This window comes from Protopterus annectens, chromosome 5.part0, assembly GCF_019279795.1.
Source record: "Protopterus annectens isolate FY-2018-M chromosome 5.part0, PAN1.0, whole genome shotgun sequence".
In the NCBI taxonomy this organism is placed as follows: domain Eukaryota; kingdom Metazoa; phylum Chordata; order Ceratodontiformes; family Protopteridae; genus Protopterus; species Protopterus annectens.
Window position 1 is genome coordinate 1,853,858,863 of NC_056735.1, and position 19,059 is coordinate 1,853,877,921.

At 40.6% G+C, this 19,059-nt stretch overlaps 1 protein-coding gene across 1 annotated transcript in view; it reads left to right on the top strand.

The window, feature by feature from the left end:
• Positions 1 to 569: 569 nt before the first annotated feature.
• LOC122802426 (guanylate cyclase soluble subunit beta-2-like) overlaps positions 570 to 19,059 on the top strand; it is an 866,018-nt gene continuing 847,528 nt past the window's right edge. Inside the window, exons 1-2 of the mRNA XM_044072045.1 lie at positions 570 to 820; positions 908 to 1,202. Coding sequence (XP_043927980.1) covers positions 570 to 820; positions 908 to 1,202 — 546 coding nt within the window. The remainder of the gene's footprint in view (positions 821 to 907; positions 1,203 to 19,059) is intronic.

Consider the following 19,059-nt stretch of genomic DNA (forward strand, 5'->3'; position numbering starts at 1 on the left):
TCAATACTTGAAATGACACTGATGCTTATACAAAGTCTTCAAGAAATGAAGTGAATGGTCAAATACAGAGAATCAGGGGTTATTTTAGGGATTTATTCCTTTCTGGAAAAATTGACATTGACTTGTATAATTACATGGACATTAATTGCCCAAAAATACCAGTCATGTTTGGAATCCCTAAGATTCATAAGAGTACCACCAACCCACCTATGAGAGCTTTGATAGATGGGAGGTCATCCATAACATACCCCTGCTCTAAATTGATTACTAACATCCTAGATAAATACATTAAGACCATCCCAAGTATATGTAAAGATTCTTGGACCTTTCTTGAAAACATTAATGGTATCCCTTACAATAGTGAGAACAATTTTTTAACCATTGACGTAGTAGATCTCTACACCTGTATACCCCACCAGGAAGCAATAGAGTGGACTGGTTCCATGTTACAAAGTTTGGGGGCTTCAAAGGAGGAAGTGGACTTGGTAACGAAACTTCTCGACATTGTGTTAACTTCCAACTACTTTAGCTTCAATGGGGACTTCTTCCTTCAAAAATGTGGGGTAGCGATGGGCTCCTCCTGTGGGGCTAGTGTAGCAAACTACGTCATGGGATACTGGGAAGCTAACATACTAGGAAAACTTCCTGGGATTATGGAACGAGCAGTGCTGTACACCAGGTTCCTGGACGATATTTTTATATTGTTCAGGGGCACTGAAATGGAGGCCTTAACCTTTGTTGAAAACATTAATGTTACAACGGAATTTTTGAGATTCACTTCCAAATTTTCAACAAGTGAGACTGATTACTTAGACGTCAGGTTAGTAAAGGACCCATTACATGGGATACTGACATCAACTATTTTCAGAAAGCCAACATACTGCAATTCTTTTCTGCATTTTTCCAGCTCTCACCCATACCAACAGAAACGTTCTATTGTTAAAGGACAATTGGTGAGAGCGGGAAGAATGTGCAGTACGTTGGCTGATTTCACTAAAGAATGTGAATTATTAAGGGAAATGTTTTCTAACAGGGGTTATCCTGACCAATTGCTATTAGACCTCATTGAAGAAGTGAGATGTAAGAGATTAAATGGCTTTTACAAACCTCTATTAATACAACAGGAGCTAACACAACAGGAGCTGACACACATTGACCTTACCTCAGTGGTATTAACACCTGAAACTAGCGTTAACGAAGAGGTTAGAACTGTACCTATAAAAATTGGTGAGGAATGTGAGTTTGCTTTGAGTTTCATTACGACCTATAGTAGGAACACTAGAGGGATCTTAGCCATCATATATAAAAATTGGCATTTCATCTCTTCCAATTCATTCTTGGCTGAAAAATTAGGGCTTAGGCCAAGATTTATCTTTAAGAGATCAAGTAATCTTAAAGAATTATTGCAGAGAGATGTACCACAAAACACTTTCTATAAAAAGAGAGGCATGCAGAAATGTGGTTTTTGCAAACAGTGCAATAATGTTAAAATTGGTGAAACATTCACAGTGAGGGACAAAAGGTACCACATCCAAGTTACACTCAACTGTGAGAGTAAATCCATTGTATATATTGCAATGTGTGTATGTTGCTGCCGCTTACATCGGTAAAACAGACCGGAGAGTGCGTGACCGTATGTATGAACACTTTTATGCTATTAAGAACAATAAAAGTGATAACGCTTTGGCAAAACACATAGGCTCTAACCCAGGCCACAGCTTCCAGTTTATGGCCATTGATCAAGTCCCGTTGAGAACGAGGGGAGGCCCTTTCTCCCTTATCCTGGAAAACAAGGAGCTTGAATGGCAGTTGCGTCTTGACGCGTTTAGGTACCCTGGTTTAAACAGTAACTGCAACATAGCCCCGGTGTTAAAACTCAGGAGTTACCTTAGATAGACTGGTGTATAACATACAATACACAAAACACAGATTGAATATTTTGTTTACACCTTTTTATATTGACAAATACAAGGAGAAGTATGTTAGTAATTTTAATATTCCTCCTCTTTCCCTGGTTGAAAAATGTTCCATGATGTTATATTTAAGAGTGTTGAATATCACCTTTACTGAGTCTTCTTGATCCAAACAAGGGCTTTTTACCCAACTTAGTATAACACACACATATATATTCCCTCCATATTTAAAGTTAGGTGTAGTAGTGATTTAAGCTTGTTAATAGGCTAGGGCTTAGTTGGCAGTATGCATCCACGTGTTAATGTAATTTTATACTTTAACATTCTAACATTCTAATGTTTCAATGGTTTTTAATAATTTTAATTAATTTTTAATGTATTCTAGAAATATATGAAATAATAGGCACTGAGGTGTCATTCTATTGTATACTGAATTTACATTTTAAATGTACAAACATATGATCAAGAAAGTTTCTTTTGTATATAAGGAAATTTGATCATGTCATTTCCTGCTTGTTCTGCTATAATTGGAGAGCTCACGCTCTATTTTATATTCCCTCTGAAGAAGCCACTGACTGCAGTGGCGAAAACGCTTTGTTTTGTGTTTTTATATTAATAAACTGCGTTAAGGTTTTTCGGGTTGTTGAGTCTTTCCTATGGACAAGGACCTCGTTTTTGGATTCTAGTTGTTTGCTTACCTCTATGCACTTTTGTAGATAGTGTTTAAGTTTGTCTTTACATGAACTCAACGTTTATAACATTTGTTTCAGGAATCCATTCATGAATTATTACCCTGACATTACCTAGTCCTACCCTGAAGCCTAATTTAATTCTGAACTCAACGTTTATAACATTCATTTCAGGAATCTATTCATTAATTATTACCCTGGCATTATCTAGTCCTACCCTGAAGCCTAATTTAATTCTGAACTCAACGTTTATAACATTCATTTCAGGAATCTATTCATTAATTATTACCCTGGCATTATCTAGTCCTATCCTGCAGTCTAATTTAATTCTGAACTCAACGTTTATAACATTCATTTTCATGAATTATTACCCTGACATTATCTAGTCCTATCCTGAAGCCTAATTTAATTCTGAACTCAACGTTTATAACATTCATTTCAGGAATCCATTCATGAATTATTACCCTGACATTATCTAGTCCTACCCTGAAGCCTAATTTAATTCTGAACTCAACGTTTATAATATTCATTTCAGGAATCCATTCATGAATTATTACCCTGACATTATCTAGTCCTACCCTGAAGCCGAATTTTGCATTTGCTGTACAGCAAAGTCACCTTAATGACAGTAGTGGGTGAAGGGAGCATGCTGTAAATGTGAGCCAGAATGGGAAATATATGATGATATCTATAATTTATTTTATTTTATTTTATTCGACATTTGTTAACTGGGTTAGTCCAATAGAGCCAGGGGCCCATTTTCAGTGGAGACAGTAAAGCTCCAGAAAGTTTACAATCTTATACAAGATAGCAACATATACAATGTGTTTAACAGTACAATCACATAATGTGAGGTATATTAGCTAATATTTGAAACACTACATTCTAAAGTAGAAAAATAAAATGCAATAACTAAAGATTACAATATATGTGAATACACTACCAGTAGTGGAGTAAAGAGGCATAGTGGAAGAACTAAAAGATTTTGTTAGATACAGGAAGAATAAAGGAAAACTGGATGAAAACGAAAAAGTGATATATCAAAGAGACGTAAAAGATGAATAAGAGACAAATAGTCATGTAGGGGTTTGGCATGGGCAGAACCAGGTCTTTTGTAGATAGTGTTTAAGTTTGTCTTTACACAGGTGCTTTTGGGAGATTTGTCATATATTGAGGGGAAGTGTATTCCAGGCAAGAGCTACTGAGTACTTATAAAGGGACTTTCCAGTAGTCCCAGTAGGCTTATAGATATCAAGGTGGAGTTTGTCGGTAGTATGGAGATGACGGCAGGGTTTGTAGTAAGATACTAGGTTAGAGATCTTAAGGGCAAGACAGTCGTGGGAACTGTACAGGAGATTAGAGGCAAATCTGTCTATTTTATTATATGTTTGTTCACGTTTGACCAAGTAGTGAAGACTGAATATTTGTAAGGATAGGTGACGCATACAGTAGACAGGGTAATAGGAGAGACTGAACTAAAGAGAGTTTAGGGGAAGGTGTGAGGAATTTCTGATTATGATAGAGTAGACCAAGTTTATGTTGGATTTTTTTTATACATTGATTTATGTGTATGTCATATCATTGATAATGGTGCCAAGTAGTTTGGTATGAGGTTCAGGTTTAATGGTGATACTGTTGAGGGAGGTGATGGAAAAGGAGGATCAGTGATGTGCTAGTGTTGTAGGGTGGAAGAGAAGGAGTTTATTTTTTTTTTTTAGGATTAAGTTCACGTTGATAGTCTGAGAGCCAAGTTTTAACTGAAGAGAAGGTGTCCTGAGTTAGAGCTAAGAGATTGAAAATGCTATGGACAGTGGTGATGAGTGGAATCACTGGCATATTGTAGGAGTGTTGAGAGATTACAGGCAGAATGTAGATTGTTAGTAAAGATACTGAACAAGAAGGGGCCCAGGATAGATCCTTGAGGAACACCAGTGTTGACTGGAAGGAAGGGGGAGAGGACAGTTTGCCAGCAAATGGATTGTTGCCTATTGGAGAAGTAATATTTGGCAAGTAAACATGCTCCCACTTTTGCAACCATTCTCGTAAGCCCCTCTTCACAGATCAAAGAATGATCTCACGGGAGCTATACAAATGTACCTTTCATTAAAAATAATGTACTCAGTATGTTTTAGATTTGTTTAAAATGCAATAAAAAGTTTTTAAAAAATGCGCAAAAGTAACACAGTTCATGGTTAGGACATCAGCTTTATCAATGCCAAAATGAATATCTATGTCTGAAAATGTTAAATAACAGTTGTCTGTAGAATGTCTCCCAGACAAGAACACAACAAAGTGACGATCTTACCTGATGATTCTTTTTCAAGGAGTGATGATGTGTCGCTGGCCCAGAAAAAGGTCCGTGAGCAACCCTTTGGTAGTAAGAATGGATAAGAACATACACAGAGGTGAGATCCATGTGGGGAAAGATGGGGTGAAGCAGATGACACTGATAGTTTTTGTTTCTTTTTTTAACAGGAAAAGAAGGAACAAGATGTTTTTCTTCATTGTTACAGGAACAGCGTACCCACTAATACAAGTAGCTGGATGACTGACACTGGGAGACTGTGCCCCCAGTAGCATTTAGTGGCAGTTCAATAGATAGATGGGGAGACTTTTATTTATATGCTGTAGCTGTGATTCATACAAGAAAGCTTTCTATGTCAAAGACTGAGAAAAGTATCAAAGTGCTTGTTTTAAACAGAACTTTTGTTTTTATTTAAAACACACAACACTGGTGGATCAGGACATATTAGTGTTGTCAGTGACAACACTGTTACTTAGGGAATAAATATTTCAACAGCATCATTCAAAAAGGTCAGACATTATATAGAGATGGGAAACTACAAAGAGAATAAGGCAAATTCCAGGTTTATTACATTTCTATACCCACTCCAACATTTTTGCATTCTGTCACAGTCACTAAGCACACTCTACCTTGTAACAACCAATTTCTTTCTACCTCGTTTTGTGTGTCTACAGAAATTTAAAATGAGTGAAAACAATTTGAAAATAAGCTTCAGATGGCAATGTCAAAAACATAATAATATAAAGGATTTTAAATTGCAATATTAGTGAACCTTGAGCAAAACAAAGACGTGCAGCAACAGATAACTGCAAAAGAAGTTTGTGCTCCTCTGTGATGGTGGTTTTATACACAGTGGAAGGTGGGGTGAAGGGTACAAGTGCATGCAAATGCTAAAGAGGGTGTGAATAATTATACAGACGTCATTTCCTGGGTGAAAGGAAAAGAGGAAGGCATGTTTCACTCAACACTGTTTCTAAACGATAGGCGACTTGTTGGATCAAGCGAGCACAAGAATAAAGTTACAGTAAATGTGTCTAGCTGTACCAGTGACAGCTAGATGAGAATCACCAGAAAAGAGGGGAAAAAGCATCCTTGTGCTTTAATGATTATTGTGAGTGGTGGATCATTAGGTGAGGGGGAAACTACATTTCGGAGAACAAATAATGCATTTTATCCCATAGCTGATCTTTAAACAATCTTTAACAAATTACAAATAACAGAAATGCTTGCCTACCATGCTAAATAAAAGTGTGAAACTAAGTATATATGTACAACCACCTTGTTAGATCTTATTTGTATTTTTCTCACTAAACTAAAAACATAATGCTGTAAAAAGGAAAAGAAAAAAGCCGAGAAAATGTTAGAAATGCATTCTAACATACTGACTTATGCCCAGAAGTGAACAGAAAGCAAGCAAATACTACTGGAATATTTTAAAAAGCATAGCAACAAAGCAGACATCTGAGGTGCTTTTGGCTCTAGCGCACTGTGACAGCAAATTTTCTATTTTTAGTTAGTGCAGCTTTTGTTAAGCCCTTTTAAAAGAAATATATCTCAGACATCAGTGCTTTGCTCGCAGCAAGCTTTGATGTGTACATTATTACCGGAGAGGCCTGTGGAACATATGTATTTTGTATCATTTAAGCAAATGTCACTAAAGTAATTTATTAAGCAGCAAAAGATGACATGGCAATATAACGGAAATGGAAAGTGTACAGTGGGTAAATTAAATGCTATGTGACACTGTTATAACATTACTGTAACCGTCTATGTCCCTAAATGGTGTGAGATTAAGTTGTAGTTAGGGGGATATCTCTGGCAAAGATTTGTTTATATGCATTTGATAATGTGAAATGAACAGTACATAGTCTAAAATGATTTTTACTCAGGTACCATTGCTGCCTACAGCACTGTTGACTCAAATTTGAATACTAAGACTGTAGCTAGAGGGCTGATCTGTGGGAAAGACTGAGTGACATTGGCCAGCTCTCCTCTCCTTGGGGGTTGGCCAGGAAGGTGACTGCCCATGCTACATACAAGAACCCCAGGAGGGAGATACTGTGAGAGTATGTAGCTAATGTTCCTAATCCAGGAGGATACTCAGGCAGTCATCATAAGTGAGTAACAACATATGCATACTTTTTTGGTGTCAATGTGCATGGAGCTTGGGGGTGAGAGATATAAGTAAGTCATTAAAAAGACCTGACCATGTGTCTTTGATAGCTGGGATTTCTCTCATGAGAGAGAACAGATGGATAAACCATGAAGGAAGACAAAAGACAGTCAGAAGGAAAAAAATGAAAAAAAAATATTTTTTTCAAAAGAAATGTTATCGAGCAATTAGTGACTGGATTACCATGCTGCCTGTACTTAACATGGAACAGAGAGGAAGAGATGGAAACCTGATGATGCTCATTCTGGCATCTTTTGCCTCTGGTGTTTTTTCACCCTCATTATTTTTCCACAATAGATGCCATTATTTCTAACAGTGACTATATAACCTGGATAGTGCTGACATTGTGCTACAGGATTGTATTATTCCCCCAACAATAGTTATTTTGCTTGGGAGGTTGGTATAATGGTTATGGTGTAAGGTTTGATTCTCACTTGGGGTAATTGGCTAAGCTTAAAATGGTCCACAAGGGAAGTTAGCCTAGTACTAATCTATGAACCTATAATATCAGTTAATAATAATCAACCCTCATCGTCTACATGGGGTCGAGGTATTATGTCTGCTACTGCCATCTTTCTCTATTCACTGCCATTCTTCTGCCTTCTTCAGCACTTATGCCTGACTGTAGCAGGTCTTCTCTCGCACAATCCATCCACTTCTTTGTCAGATGTCCTTGTTTCCTCTTGCCTTCTTCCTATCTGTCCCATTGTCTTCTGATTTTCTGCACACATGCCTGAAACACCGTAATCTGTTCTCTTTGACCTTTTCTGCAACTGGAGCCACATTGGCTTCTGCTCTGAGGTCCTCATTTCTTTGATTTTCCCACAATGTGCATATTACTATCCATCTCAGGCACTTCATCTCCAACACCTGTAGCTTCTTCACCTGCTGTGCTTTTACTGCCCAGGTATCTGTACCACACAGTAATACTGGTCACACCACTGTTTTGTACACCTTACTTTTTTGCTTCTTTGGTATTCTTCTGTCATATACACCTGGCACTCTGTGCCAGTTGGCTGTGGCCTCCCTGATTCTAGCTTTGACCTCCTCATTCAGACTTCCCTTCTCTTCAACCACCCCTCCCAGATACCTGAAGCTCTTAACCTGTTCCACTATTTTCCTTCTATCTCAGTTCTCAGCAGTGAAAATTGCCAGCCATAACAAAATAAGGGTTATGCTGCTAAACGCTAGGAGTTTAAAGCAAAAACTGCACACCCTGAAAGCACTTCTGTCACTGGAGGATGTAGATGTCTGTGCAGTCAGAGAAGCCTGGTTCAAAGCCCCAGAGACTACCCTGGCCTTGCAAGGCTTCAATGTCTTCCACACCTTCAGACTACAAAACGAACATGCGAGAACCAAAGGAGGCAGTGTTTCTATCTATATTAGAGATAAAGTCACCTCCCCACTAGTTAAATTGGACAACTCCATGGAGATACTGGAGTTACTCCATGTTCAGATTACTGTGGGTAAGACCCCCATTCAAGTCATAGCTAGTTATAGATCCCCCTCCATGGATCATGATGTGCATGAGGCCTACTTGACCAAACTGGAGTCAATCCAAATATTGCCAAACACTCTGGTCATGGGGGATTTCAATTATTACACCATCAACTGGGAAACCTCTATCCCTAACTCACTAGCACAAAAGTTCCTTGACATTGGTAACTCAAATGCCTGAAACAGATTTTTCAAGCCCCAACAAGGGGAACAAATGTACTAGATCTGGTCCTCACTAACATGACAAACAGATGCACCACCACAATGGTTGGACCCTCATTAGTTAAATCTCACCACAAGTCAGTCTCCTTTGAACTGGCACTAACACCAGAACTCACACAGGGTGAAGTCATACTTAAAAACTTCACCAAAGCAAACTATACCCTCCTGTGGAAAGGTATAAATGCATTCCAAACCCCACCCCCAGCTGGATGTGGTAACTACACCAAAGCTGACACTAAAGCCCTGTACAATCATTTATATAAGTGTATAGACTCAGCTGTTCCAGAGAGAATCAAAGCCAAACCCCAAAGTAAAAAAAGCCACCCTGGTGGACATCCAGCATCAACAAACTTTACAACAAATGCAAAAAGTTTCTGTCTAAGAAAACTAAGGTAAGGCCACAACAATGGAAAAGCACCCTCCTCAGCCTCAACAGACAAATAAAACAACATGTCATATCCTCTAAGGGTAACTTGAGAAAAACTTAGCAGTCACAGCCAAGGATAATCATAAGGCCTTTTACAGCTTAAAAGGTAGGATCCAAGCATGTGCCGAGCTAGTGACTAATCGTATCACACACAGCGATCCCAGAGAGATAGCAAACCTGCTAGCTGACAGATTTAGCAAAAATTTCACTCCCTTATCACCTCCAAATTTATCACAAACCTTGCCCCCAACTTCTCCTCCACTCTACATATCTGAAGAGCAATTCATTAAAGCCTTGTCTAAGGCAAAAAAACACAGCCTCTATGGATCCAGACAGCATCCCAGCCTGTCTTGTAAACAAACTAAAACATGAACCAATATTGCCATGAATTACCCTATTCAATCACAGCCTATCCACTGGCTTTGCTCCTGCAGAATGGAGAACAGCAACAGTTATTCCCCTCCACAAAGGTGGCTTAGCAACAGACCCAAGAAATTATAGACCCATAAGTCTAACCATCCTCATCTGTAAAGCCATGGAATGTATCATCATGGACTTCATAAATAAAGACATAGGCAACCTCCAAACTCTGAATCCAACCCAATTCAGCTTCGGCAAGGGCAGATCCTGCCTGCTAAACCTGGTGGATTTCTTTCCCACACTCAGGCACTACCGATAAACTTAGCAAACTGAATATAAACTCCTTTGTTGTAAGACAGTTTGCCAACTGACTCACAAACCAGTCACACACTATCAAAGTGGGTGACTCCACATCCACCAGCAGACTTGTCACCAGAGGGGTGCCACAAAAGTCAGTGCTGGGCCCCCTAATGTTTGGTATATGCTTCTTAGAAGTTCAGGGCCAGAACTAAGGGGCAGTGGCTGACCAAGTTTGAGGACAACTGCAAACTGGGTGTGATTATTGAATCCCAAATGATGTCAGCATACTTCAGGAGGGTCTTACGCAGACCAATGATGGGTATCATGGTCTCAAACTGAATGCAAAGAAATGTATCATCATTCCCATCCGTAAAAACAATGTCCATTCACACTATCAAATTAATAACAATACCCTATGTACTTATGAAGTTGTAAGAGATCTGGGATCACAAGTAGATTGCGACATTAACTTTGACCACTATATGTCTACTATAGTAAGGAAGGTCTTCTATGTCATGAGTGGAAATAGACAATAAACTAAAATTTGACATTCACATATCCATGACCATAAAAAAGTCCTCAAAAAAACTAGGAGCGTTATAAAGAAATTAGCAACTTCTCACTAAAGCAGCAAAGATTTCAATAGCAAATTCCCACCTTATCTCCACCCTACTTTATGCCTCTCCAATATATACCAGCGTAAGGCAATGCGATCTAAACAAGCTAGAGACCTGCTACAACAAAATCGCCAAATTTGCCACAGGGGCATCCTACCATAGTCACCACTGTCTCTCACTTGCTGAACTGGGCTGGCTTGAACTCCCTCACCTCCTTCAATGGTATTAACTCTCACTCACCCACAAACTAGTAAACCATCCATTAAATGTCCCATCCCTCCAGAATCTACTCCAACCCTATCACACTACCAGACTACTAAGCTCCAGCAACAAAAATCACTTGCAGATCACTAAAGCCAATAACTCTGCTGGTGAAGCACTATTCTCTTGCACCATAGTCAAATTATGGAACTCCCTCCCACCCACAATTACCTCCATACCATCATGCACCCACTTCAAAACTTTACTAAAAGCGTACCTAAAAACATGCTGGCTATGCCCTTGCAACTCCCACTCTAATATCACCCACCCCATTCAACCACTACCTTTCTTTCCACTCCACTAACTACCTTGATTATAGCAAGCTCAGATACTCATAAGCCTAGTACTTATTATACAGCAGGAACTTCTTATTGTAACATTTGTTAATGTCTGTTATGTACTTCATAGATAAAGATTCTAGTTGTCTACTGATGTACTATGTTCTTCATCTGTAAATATGTTGTAAGTAATTGCTATGTTAAATTGTTAATCGCTATGTAATCCAATGTAACTACTGTCTGTTTATTTGAACTGTTGAGCTTATCTTCCCAGGCCTCCACTGAAAATGGACCTATGTCCAGTCGGACACTCCCAGTCAACAAATGTAAATAATTAAATAAATAAATAAATAAAAAACTGTCATACACTTGATTAGCAAAGGCATCATCTCTAGAGCAAAGGAGGTTATAACCCATTTATACTCGTCACTAATCAGGCCCATAATGGAGTATAACGCCCCTTTTGGTATGTACCGTACAAAGCACCTGCAGCAATTGGAGAGATCTCAGACGTTTCTAACTAAGAAGATCAAGGGGCTCCAGCATGTGCCTTACACAGACCAACTAAAATTTATGTCACTCTACTCAGTATCATATAGAATTCTTACAGGAGACTTATGCCTGGCTTTCAGAGCAATCCCCAACACAAACCTAATGAATTTGCTGCACATCCATAAATCAAACGGGACTAGAGCTACCCATTCCAGGGACTTAAATATGCCTGAAACTTGACTAGGATGTGCTGGAGGGACAGATTTGCCTCCCAGCAATTGCCATGTGTTTGGAATAGGCTGCCAATTCATGTGAAGTAGGGTACCTCTATGACACTGTTCAAAAGGAACCTGGACGAGTGGATGGGGCACCACAACCCTCCTGGACATGGGCAGTCATTAATAAATACAGTCCTGGGTATTGACTAGAGTATCTATGGTATTACATTGGAATGAAATGGCTAGGCTTGAAATGACCTCCAGGTCAATAACCTAGTAACCTCCTATGATCCTATGATCCTCAGCATCTTCTGATTTCTCCCATTTGCTGCCTTTGCAGCTGTATTATCTGTACTCAGTTTCATCCCATGTGCTTTCAGTTTTGCATTCCATTCCTCTATCCTTTGCTGAAGTTCTTGCTCAGAGTCTGCTTGTAATGCCACATTGTCTGCATACAGCAACTTTGTTGATCTGTCCCCTCCGACCTGATTGTTAATGTAGTCCATCACCATTATGGACACCTATGGGCTCAGAGCTGAACACTGATGCATATCCACCTCCACTGGGAACCCCTCTGTGAAACTGAACAGTGTTCATACTTGAGTCATTGGATCCTTGTACATAGCTTGCACTAATTCTACCAATGTTTCTGTGACTTTAAACCACCACTGGATTGCCCAAATCAGCTTTCTTGGGACCTTGTCATATACTTTCTCCTATTCTAGGAATGCTTAGTTGGACTCTTTTTCCCATCTCTAGCTTCTTTCCAACTATCTATCTCACTGCAAACATTGGTCAGTTGTGCTGCATCCTGATCTGAATCCAAACTGCCCATCTCCCATCTTAGTTTCTACTACTCTGCTTATTCATTTATCAGTCACCCTCTCCAGTACTTTCATGCAGTGTGACAGGAGTTTAATACCTCTGTGCTGCCCACAGTTGTGAGTATCTCTCTTGTTCTTGAACACTGGCACTGTTGTGCTTATTTTTTAGCCATCTGGGATTTGCCTTTCTCTCCACACTGCTATGAGTACCCCTCCAGGAGCCATTGCTCCACTATCTCACCCAACATCTTTATCATATCTGCTGTGATCATCTGAGCCTGCTGCTTTTCCTGCCTTCATTTTTCTTAGTGCTGTTCTTATGTCTTCTGTGGTGGGTTCTTCTCTCATTGTAGGCTGTGTCTGGGGCAGTAGAGCTTCTGTGTGTTTTCTTCATTTAGAAGCTGCTGGAAGTATTCCTTCCATCTGTCTTTGATGTTCTGTGGACTGGTGAGCAGGTTGTTGCTGACATCCCTTATGAAGGGTGTCTGACTATCTTCAAGTTTCTGTCTTTACCTTTCAACCTGATATAGTTTCTTTATGCCATCTACTGACTTACTTTCCAGAAGTTGGTAGAGTGCCACTGATGCCTTGTTCTTTGCTATTGCAGCTACTTTCTTAGCCTCATTGTTAGCCAACCAGTATTCCTTCCTAGCTTGATCTGTCTTTTCTATCTCCCACTTTTTCCTGCACTCCTTTTTTGATGACTTCCTGGACTTCTGCATTCCACCATCAGCTTCCTTTATGTACATTATTTCCATACCTGGCTCGGCTGCATATCTGTTCTGTAGTCCTCACATATGCTGTTTTGAGGTGTTGCCATTCTTCTTCATTTCCACCTATTTCCTCCTCTTCTTAGGGTGCTAATGCCCTGAGTAATTCCTTGAAATTATGTGCTTTTTCTTCTGTCAACTTCTAGTTCCTCAGCCTGAGTCCCAGAGTATGGGAAGTCTCTGGGACAGGAATCTATCCCTCCAGTATGTTCTGTTTATTGTGGTTACAAGGTTTAGGTCCCCAGAGCATGTAGCTCGGAGGGATTGGGATTTCTTTAAATGGAGCATGTCCAACAGCTCTGGGTTTGACATAGCTTTGTATGTTAGGCAGAGATCACCTCTGAGTAGGCGATATGCGATGGAGTAAAGCTGGAGTTTTTTTAGATGGTCTGCATAGGACATCTGTTTGAGGCCGGTAATCCTATTTGTGAGGTATTTCTGCATCCTTTCTAGTTGTTGTAGATGTCTTGTGAGGTACATACCAAAAGGGACGTTGTACTGTATAATGGGTCTAATGAGTGATGAGTAGAGGGGAACAATGACCTCTTTTTTCCTAGATGAGAAACCTTTTGTGATGAGGTGAGCCACGTAGAAGGATTTCCTGACTACTGTGGCGATGTGGTTATCAAACAAGAGACTACTGTCCACCTGTGTCCCAAGGTCTCTTATCACACTTTCGGTGTTAAGTAGACTACCTATGTGGTAGTTCATGGGTACAGAGTTTGTACCAAAAGGGATGACAATGCACTTTTTGGCATTGAGCTTGAGGCTATGGCTTTGACACCAGGCATCTGTCTCAGATGTCCACATCGTTAGGAGTTTCCATTATGGCTCCTAGTTTGCAGTCATCTGCAAATTTTGTTAACCAAAGACTTTCTGTGTTAGCCTGTACTTCTGAGAAGTAGATACCAAACAGGAGAGGACCCAGGGCTGACCCTGTGGTACTCCACTTGTCACTGTTCTGAAGTCAGATTTGGAGTCCGCTACTTTCACAGTGTGGGTTCTGTCAGTGAGCCAGTTGGCAACCCATCTTGTGACATAGGGATTTATACCTAGTTTAGTGAGTTTATCTATAATTCCAGAGTTGGGGATGGTGTTGAAAGCCTTGGCAAGATCTAGATAGGGTGTGTGAACCACCTTAACCTCATCTATGGCTTTGGTGACCGCTTCAAAGAAGTCTATCAGGTTTAGGAGACATGATCTGCCTTTGACAAACCTGAACTGGGTGGGGACCACAGTTTGGAGATTACTAATGTCATTGTTTATAAGTTCCATGATGATATGTTCCACAGCTTTGCAGACCAGTCTCGTCAAGTTAATGGGGCGGTAGTTCCCGGGGTCCGTGGTGGCTCCCCCTTTGTGGAGTGGGATAACCATTGCTGTGCGCCATTCAGTGGGCACAAAGCCTGAGGTGAGGCTATTATTGAACATTGTACTTAGGTGGGGGTGCCAGTTCATTCTGTAGTTTGTGTAGAACACAGCCTGGGATGTTGTCAGGTCCCATGGATGCTGTGTTCTTGGCTTTGGAGAGTGTAGTTTTTACCTGTGCAGCTGTGATTACAGGAACTTTGCATTCTTCCAGTATAGAGATGGGCCCTTTAGGGGATGAGAGGGGTGTAAAATTAGCACTGAACCTATCTGCTAGGATGTTGGCAATATCAGTTGGTTCTGTATATTTAGTGCCATTGTGCTGTAACTCAGAGCAGATCTGAGTGTTGCCATTGAGATTCTTGACATAGCTATAAAATGCTTTGTGGTTGTCTTTAGAATCACTGGTGATTTTGTTTTCATAACTAGCTTTGGAGGATTTTATGAGGGATCTCAGCTTTTTACTGAGGCTGACCAGGGAGTTCCTCCAATCATTGGAATTTACTCTTTTTTGCAACAGTTTCTTTCTCCTGTTTGTTGAGTTTGTTTATGGCAGGGCACCAGCAGATTGGCTTCCTTTTTTTTATAGGATAGCATCTTGGTTCTGTTAGGGATTGCACGATCCATGCACTCATGTAAGTGCTTTTAAAGTGCATCTGTGTAGGATTCAGCAGTTGTACCTCTATTGTCTGTCTGCATGGGTGTCATGACGTTTGCCACTTCTGTCTTAAGAAGCGTGAAGTTGGCTTTGGAGAAATTTTTTACGGTGGTTTCCCTAATGGGGGGTGGGGGCAGAATGTGGCTGTCTAGGGTGATTAGCTTGTGGTCGGATCTGACCAATGAGGAATTAACCTCTGGTGTAGAACACCGGTTGCCCACGTTGGTAATGACCAGGTCTAGGATATTGCTGCCCCTGGTGTCTTACTCTCTGTCTAGACTCCAGCATAACATTTAGCACAGAAACAATAATAACATAATTATGATGCTATTTCTGCACTTTTAGTGCAGTTTTAATGTAATTTTTAGACACACATTATTTTTCCTGAGCTACGGCAGGCAAGTATTCCCAAATCTGTTTACTTGTGGATGTCTTCTGCTTTAGGAGACTTAGACAAAAATGACATTCATTATGTAAAATGTCTTTTAGTGGAGCATTGATACAATGTGCAGATGATTCCATAATAATCTGCACTTCTAACACAGTACTCCAACTACTCTCTGATACACAACAAACCTTCTCTGCTGTTGAATCCTAGCTCATTAATAACCAACTATTCCTAAACCTCCCAAAAAAGCAAGATGCTTATTTATCAACCAAATAAAAAAATAATACTACTGATCTAAACTTTTTCAAAATTCACTCTGCTGACAATTTCACTATTGAAATAGTCCACCACAACAAGCTGCTAGGTGTTAACATAGATGATCACCTATAATTTGATTTCCATGCTCAACAAAATATAAAAAAAAATACAGAAATTTGGCATACTGTACATTAACAAACACTCCCTAAACTCTTCAACTCTTCAACTAGTTACCCTCGCCAAAACTTTCCTTCTACCCTTCCTGCTCTATGGTGCATCTATACTTGCCAAGGTACAGAGCTCCACTAGATCCAAACTAGAACAGTGCTATAACAAAGTGGCTTAGTTTGCCACCAGCTACAAAACTAGAACACACCACTGCATATCACAAAAAAAAACTAAATTGGCTAGAATTCCCAAGCCACCAACTACTTACACTCCACAACATGGTCTACAAACCCCAAGCCTGTCCAGCCCTAAATAACACCATCAGACCTCAAGGTTGCACTTGAAGAGAGTCAGCAAGGTGCTCTGTTTGACATGTATGGGAAGTCTATTCCAGAGATGTGGCAACTTCTGAGAGACAAACCTGTCTCTCCAGCAGGTTTTGTTGATGTCACATATTAAATTCAGGCTTTTTGAGCGGGTAGTGTGTGTGGAGTTAGACTTATGGATATGGAGCATCTCTAATAGGGCAGGGTCTGAGATTGCCTTGTAGGTGAGACACAGATAACCCCTGAGCAATCTGTATGATATCAAGTAGAGTGCTAGTGATTTGAGCCTGTCCACATAGGACCGGTGCTGGAGGCCATGGATTCTCTTTGTGAGGTATTTCAGTGGCCATTCCAGTTGATGCAGATGTTTGGAGAGCTACATCCCAAACGGGGCATTATACTCAATTATTGGTCTAATGAGGGCGGAGTATAGAGAGGTAATAACCTCCATTTTTTGGATGCAATCCCTTTACTTATGAGATGAGCCAAGTAAAAGGCTTTTCTGACCACTGCCACTACATGATGGTCAAACGTGAGGTTGTTATCAACCTGAGTGCCCAGGTTTCTCACCACAGGTTGTGTGCTTAGGGGGTTGCTGTTGATGTGGTAATTGGTAGGGGTTGTGTTTTTGCTGAATGGTATTTTTTTGCATTTAGCTTGAGGCCATGACTTTGGCACCAGTCATTAGTTGCTGCGAAACCCTCTTGCAGTATGTTAGCATAATTTGGGGAGTCAATGACAGCACCCAACTTACAGTCATCTGCAAATTTGGTCAGCCACAGGTCTTTTGCCTTTGCCTGGACCTCTGAGAAATAGATGCCAAACAGTAAGGGTCCCAGGACAGATCCCTGGGGAACTGCACTAGTGACAGATCTATAAAGCAAAGCATGTTTGCCAGAAAACTCAGAGAATTATAAACATAGTCTGTTTCACTGCATTCCAAGAGCCATATTTCACATTATATGTGATATATTGTTCTCTTCTCCTTCATGAAACACAGAGGGCAGGATTCACGAAGCCTCCGTGTAAGAGTTATAACTCATACACGGAGGCTGCAGTTAAACGGAGTGATGTCAGCATGCTCTGCATATTCATGAGAGCATGCTGAATCACACCAAAGGCTAACACGGTCCATGTAAGACAGTAGGGGGCGTGTCCATAGGCCGAGCCCTGTAAGCGGACACGCCACCAGAAGAGTAAAAGTGCCCAAAGTAAACACCCACGCCAGAGTCCATGGAAATGTGAATAAACACAACACAACACATGTCCCCACAGACTACGAACATAAAATGTACAAATGAACATCACATAATTTTTTTTAAATTGTAAAGATGTTTAACCGTGAGTGCGCTCGTTTGCGCGGGCATGCCCGTAGCGCAGCTACAGTTAGCAGTCAGTGGGAAAGCATATAAGAACTAAATATGCAAAGTAAGCCAAGAAGCAATAGCGTAGCGGTAGAGATGTTGGCTGAAGAGCAGGCATTCATGGTATGAGCCCCCACAACGCCAATTTTTATTTTTAGCAAAATAAGAACGAAACAAGTCCCTGACAAATATGTACACATAAAATCACATTTTATGTAAAATGTAATGAAATAGCCCATTGATATTGAACAAATGTGAGGTAACAAAACAATAAAAAATGCCAGATGTGCCCATAGCTGAGCTACAGTTTAACAGGGTGAGTGCATCTGCCCGTAGGTGAGCAGTGGTTTAACTGGTGCAAAATGAGTGCCCGTATCTGAGTAGTGGTTTAACATGCTAAATCTATGTGCCCCTAACTGAGCTGAGTGTAATATGCGTGCTGATAGCCAAATGTGGCTTAAAGCAGCGTACCCCGTTTGCACTGAGCTGTGCACCGCGCAAACAAGCTAACCGACGGGCAACGTTGAGCAAGCCATATCAAAACTGCCTTTACACAGACACACCCCTCTGCTTGTCTAGACAGTCATAAAAAATAAAAAGTAGTGGCCACGCTCAAACCCAGGATACTATACACCATAGTCAAGGTACTGAACCACTAAACCATGACAGCAGTACCTATAAATGCAATAATAGCTAATATATAGGAATGAATACAAACTGGAGCATGACAATGCAGGTTTACTGAAGTTGATACAATTCCAAAATGGCCAATCACAGATATGTGAGGGAAAAATGGACTATATAAGCCCCATAGGCGGGAATACACAGCATAAACGATTGTAGAACTGAACTGGAGCCAGAATGACAGGAGTAGGAGAGGGTAGTTGCTTTTGAGCACAGAGGTGGGGCGTTGAGGAGTCCAGGTACATGGTCTGGCTCCTAGTCCACAATCATGAGGCCCAACTCATGCAGGGCCAGGTCCTCTGGGAGCATACAGGGCTGAGGCGTGGGACCGGTTGGCTCATGATCTCACCAGTGCCACAGGGATTCCAAGGACTGATGAGCAGGTCCGTCACCACCATGCGGACCTGAAGAGACGCAAGCAGGACCAACTGAACCTTTGGATCCAGGAGGCCCGGCAAATGCCCAATGCCCCACTACTGAGTAAGTTACATTTAATTAT